The sequence below is a fragment of the Curcuma longa genome, unplaced genomic scaffold (genome assembly GCF_044706935.1).
Source record: "Curcuma longa cultivar G26 ecotype Majalengka, Jawa Barat unplaced genomic scaffold, ITB_CL_G26_1.1 contig_20602, whole genome shotgun sequence".
Classification (NCBI taxonomy): Eukaryota; Viridiplantae; Streptophyta; class Magnoliopsida; order Zingiberales; family Zingiberaceae; genus Curcuma; species Curcuma longa.
This window is the reverse complement of record NW_027431424.1, coordinates 17,176-20,916: the sequence shown is the minus strand read 5'-3', so window position 1 is coordinate 20,916 and position 3,741 is coordinate 17,176. Positions and strand designations below refer to the sequence as shown.

Here is a 3,741-nt window from a genome sequence, read left to right as displayed (position 1 = left end):
ATAAGGAAGGAAAGTTTATCAAATTTACGGATGTGAGACTATTCCTTATATACTTCTTTCTATAACATTAATTAACAATTAATGCTATTCTGGACTAAATTTGAATAATTAATTTTTTATTCACTTTTAATCGATTTTAAACAAATTTCCCAATTTTTACAAAATCATATTGATCCTTTTAAAACCCAATATCCAACCATGTTAATCAGAAGAGAAGAGAAGAGAAAGAACAGAAGAGATGCAAAGCTTTAACCAAGAAAACCACAACATATACTTCAACACAATGTTCCATTAAGCACACACACAAATTAAACTTACTGCACAAACAACGACAACGCGAGAAGTTACATCTATAAATTTGAGACTATGAAATATCAAGACCTTGCTTCAGAATTGCAGCGTCTGGGCGTTGGCCATGATTGCGTGCGCCAGGCAAGGAATCTGCCATGGCTTCAGAAGAGGATCGGCCATCTCCAGGGCGGCGTCCATGTCCATCCCACTTACCTCCGCGGCGTTCCTCAGCATCGAATTGATCGACCGCAGCCTCTGCGTCAGCTCGTGGATCTGCGCCCGCAGGACGGCGTTGTCGGACTCCAACTCCACGTATCGCTGCGTCGCCGCATGGATCCTCATCGATATTTGGGCGTTTTGGCTCTTGATCTCCTCTTCTTCGCTCGTCAGCTCCTTCAAGTGCTGCTGCTTCCTCATCCTCGATCGCCGGGCGGACTCCCGGTTGGAGAGCATCCGCTTCCGCTTCCGCTCGTCGATCACAGCCTGCGAATCCCCTTCGGAGCTCGAAGATCGGCGGGAAGGCAAGCGAGACATCGATCCTTTTCTTAATACAACAGTTATCTAAAATAACAAAAAAAGAAGAAAAAAGACGTCTTGAACAAGCTGAACGAACGGACCAGGTCACGGGATCACATAGGACCAGTAAAGGAAGACGACGGAGAAGGAGTGGAGGAAGCAGATGGTAAGATCAGAGAGATGCATGAAGGGCTAGAATATGGTTTCCGATGAGATTTGCATCAAGAACAGCAAACCAAACAAGGAAGAACAAAATAGAACAAAGAAAGGGCCAAAAGATCAGATTTTGGGAGTCAGGATCCGGGAGAAAACGATCGAAACACAAGGAGCGAGATCGAGGGGGGAAACAAACAAACAAAAAGAGAAGGGAGAAGAAGTTAACTGGAATGGAGAGCGGAGTTACATCCACCAACCGGAGGACGGAACGGAGGAGGTTGGAAAGGAACGCTAACTGGGATATTTATTGAAATGCCTGGTATATTCGAATATGTTAGTAAAGTAGAGAAATAATAACAACTTCCCAAATTGCATAAATGATTATGTGATTTAATTATCCAAATTGCGTAAGTGATTTTGAGATTGTCTAGATCGCATAACCTAGCGTGGGTTCAATTCCCATTTTATCGTTCCCAAAAATTTTGTGTGTGGTTGGGTGATCGTTCGAAATAGGGATGGTTTAAATGGAAGTTCGAGGTATCTCACCGAACCACTTGCATGTTTTCCTGTTAAAAGATTCTGACACCGCCTCGCTCCTGCTTCATCAATGAAATCGGAAATCCTAGTTCTCACTGGCGAAATCGACCTAAATCTCTACTTTTACTTCACCGGCTCTAGTCCATTTAGTGTTCACTAACGCTTTCACAAGCCTTGATCACGCCTCATCGACGAAATCGAGAATAGTAGCTCTCACCGCTTCACCGACGACCGTGTGATCTCCCTTTGGTATAAGGCTTCCATGTCTTCAATTTGTGTTTGTTCCTTGGAAGAATTAGGTCCAGTTGAGGTTGACCACAAGGCTACAGAATCATTAATATTTGAAATAGCGAAGAATCCATCAGGTGAAATTATTTTGATTATATATTTTTAAAAATTTTAAGTAAAATATGTATACTTAGTTTAACTTAGTTTCATAAAAATTATGTGATTAAATTGGCTTAAGCAGTATCATGTAGATAGGTCATCGGGACTAGTTAAATGAATTATCTTAGTACCATCATCAATTAAGAATAATATTTATAAATAGTTTGATCTGTACAATTAATTAGTCATACTTGTATTTAAGTTTGTTAATTATATCCAAATAAATTGGCTAAAAAGTATAATTTATTTTAAATTTTGTGTCATACTTCTTATCATTGAAGAATTACCCAATAAAGTATATTGGTCTTCTAAATATTTTAACTTAGTTAGACAGAAATCATGTTATTTGTTGATTATTTACAAAGCTCGAATGTTTTATTTGCATACTGCAAAAAATGCAAACATCTACATCAAGAGCTGAAAAAATGCTAAAGAATGATTTATCACGTATGAAGTAGAAGTTACATTGGATGAGTAAATTAGGTCATTTTATAAAAATTTTTTGTCAAACTTCCCCAAAGGGTAAGGGCAAGGGAAAGGGGTATTAAAAAGTGAATCTCCATGAAAAACACATTAACATTATAAGCAGTAGCCCCTTTGTGTCTTTCCTTAGTATACCAAAAATTCTATTTAGGGGATTACTAGTTAACATATTTGAGAACTGAGATTCAGAAGGTAAAATTTTTAAAATTTGCAATGTGGTTGTGGCTTTCACAACCAAAGATGTAGCACTAACGCTTCCCAAATAGACCCATGCATGTAAAGATGTATTCCAATGTTGATTCTGGAGAATTGTATAAAAGATACTTTGCAAGTAAAGAACTAAATCAATCCAAATTGGAACACCTAATGAAGAAATATTATCTCCGCATGGAATTAGATGAGGATATTAGGTCGTTTTATAAATTTTATAGTTTGTACATTTTTCTTCTATTTTATTTGCTTTTTCTACTTATAAGTTATCTATAGGAATTATAAATATTATCGATGATATTGGCAACTTAGGAAATTATTATTGGGTTGAGGTAATATTAGTTATATGACGGTTCAACTCTGAATATTTGGAGAAGTGTTTGCCGCAAAGACTCATAGCTGTATCATTGCACTGTCATATATGAAGGGATTTGTGTTGGTGCTGGAATCATCACAGTGAATCCAAAATTTTGATGTATGATTAAGTATAAAGTTAGATTGTGTTGAGATCTAACATTCTTGTGTCAAAAGAAACATATTACTTGACAAGTGAAAAGTCCTGTGTGGAAACCAGACAAATGATTAAGTCTTAGTGAAGCTAGACAAGTGGAAAAGTCCTGGTTACGAATCAAGTAGTTGATTAAGTCTTGGTTGGAAATCAAGCAGAAAGCCCTAGTTGGGAACTAGGCAAAGCAAGTCTATGCATAGATAACTGGGAGCTAAAGCCTTGGTAGAGTAAGTCCAATCAAAGTCAACTGGGAGCTGAAACCTTGGTAGAGCAAGTCTAAGCAGAGTCAATTGAGAGTTGAAGCCTTGGCAACTAAGTCCAAGTTGGAGTCAGCTGAGAGTTGAACTTGGCAAATCACACTAAATGGATCAGTTCAGAGTTGAACTTCTAGTGTCAGTTGGGAGTTGAACTTGATAAATCACACTAGATAAGTCAGTTGAGAGTTGAACTAGTGGAAGGTATGCATGAGTAAATTCATATTCATACTACTCATTACATGTAACCAATGTCGGGAAGTCAAACTCGGGATTTTAAGGTGACCAGAAGGAGTTCGGACAACTAGATGGTGATAAACCTTGACTAATAGAATCGAGGCTTACTAGGCGGTCGGAGAAGAGGCGGGCGATCACAGAGTCCGGGCGACCAAGATGCTT

General features: G+C 38.2%; 1 protein-coding gene across 1 annotated transcript; it reads right to left on the bottom strand.

Annotated features, from left to right (window-relative positions):
- Window positions 1-247: 247 nt before the first annotated feature.
- LOC141817458 (bZIP transcription factor 53-like) lies at window positions 248-1,255 on the bottom strand. The gene has a single exon (XM_074705097.1). It carries the CDS (start codon window positions 823-825, stop codon window positions 388-390), a length of 438 nt encoding a protein of 145 aa, XP_074561198.1. The 5' UTR covers window positions 826-1,255; the 3' UTR covers window positions 248-387.
- Between the last annotated feature and the right edge of the window lie 2,486 nt (window positions 1,256-3,741).

Excerpts from the sequence above, each read along its gene's own strand:
- LOC141817458 (XM_074705097.1), bottom strand. The coding sequence starts at position 825 with ATGTCTCGCTTGCCTTCCCGCCGATCTTCGAGCTCCGAAGGGGATTCG.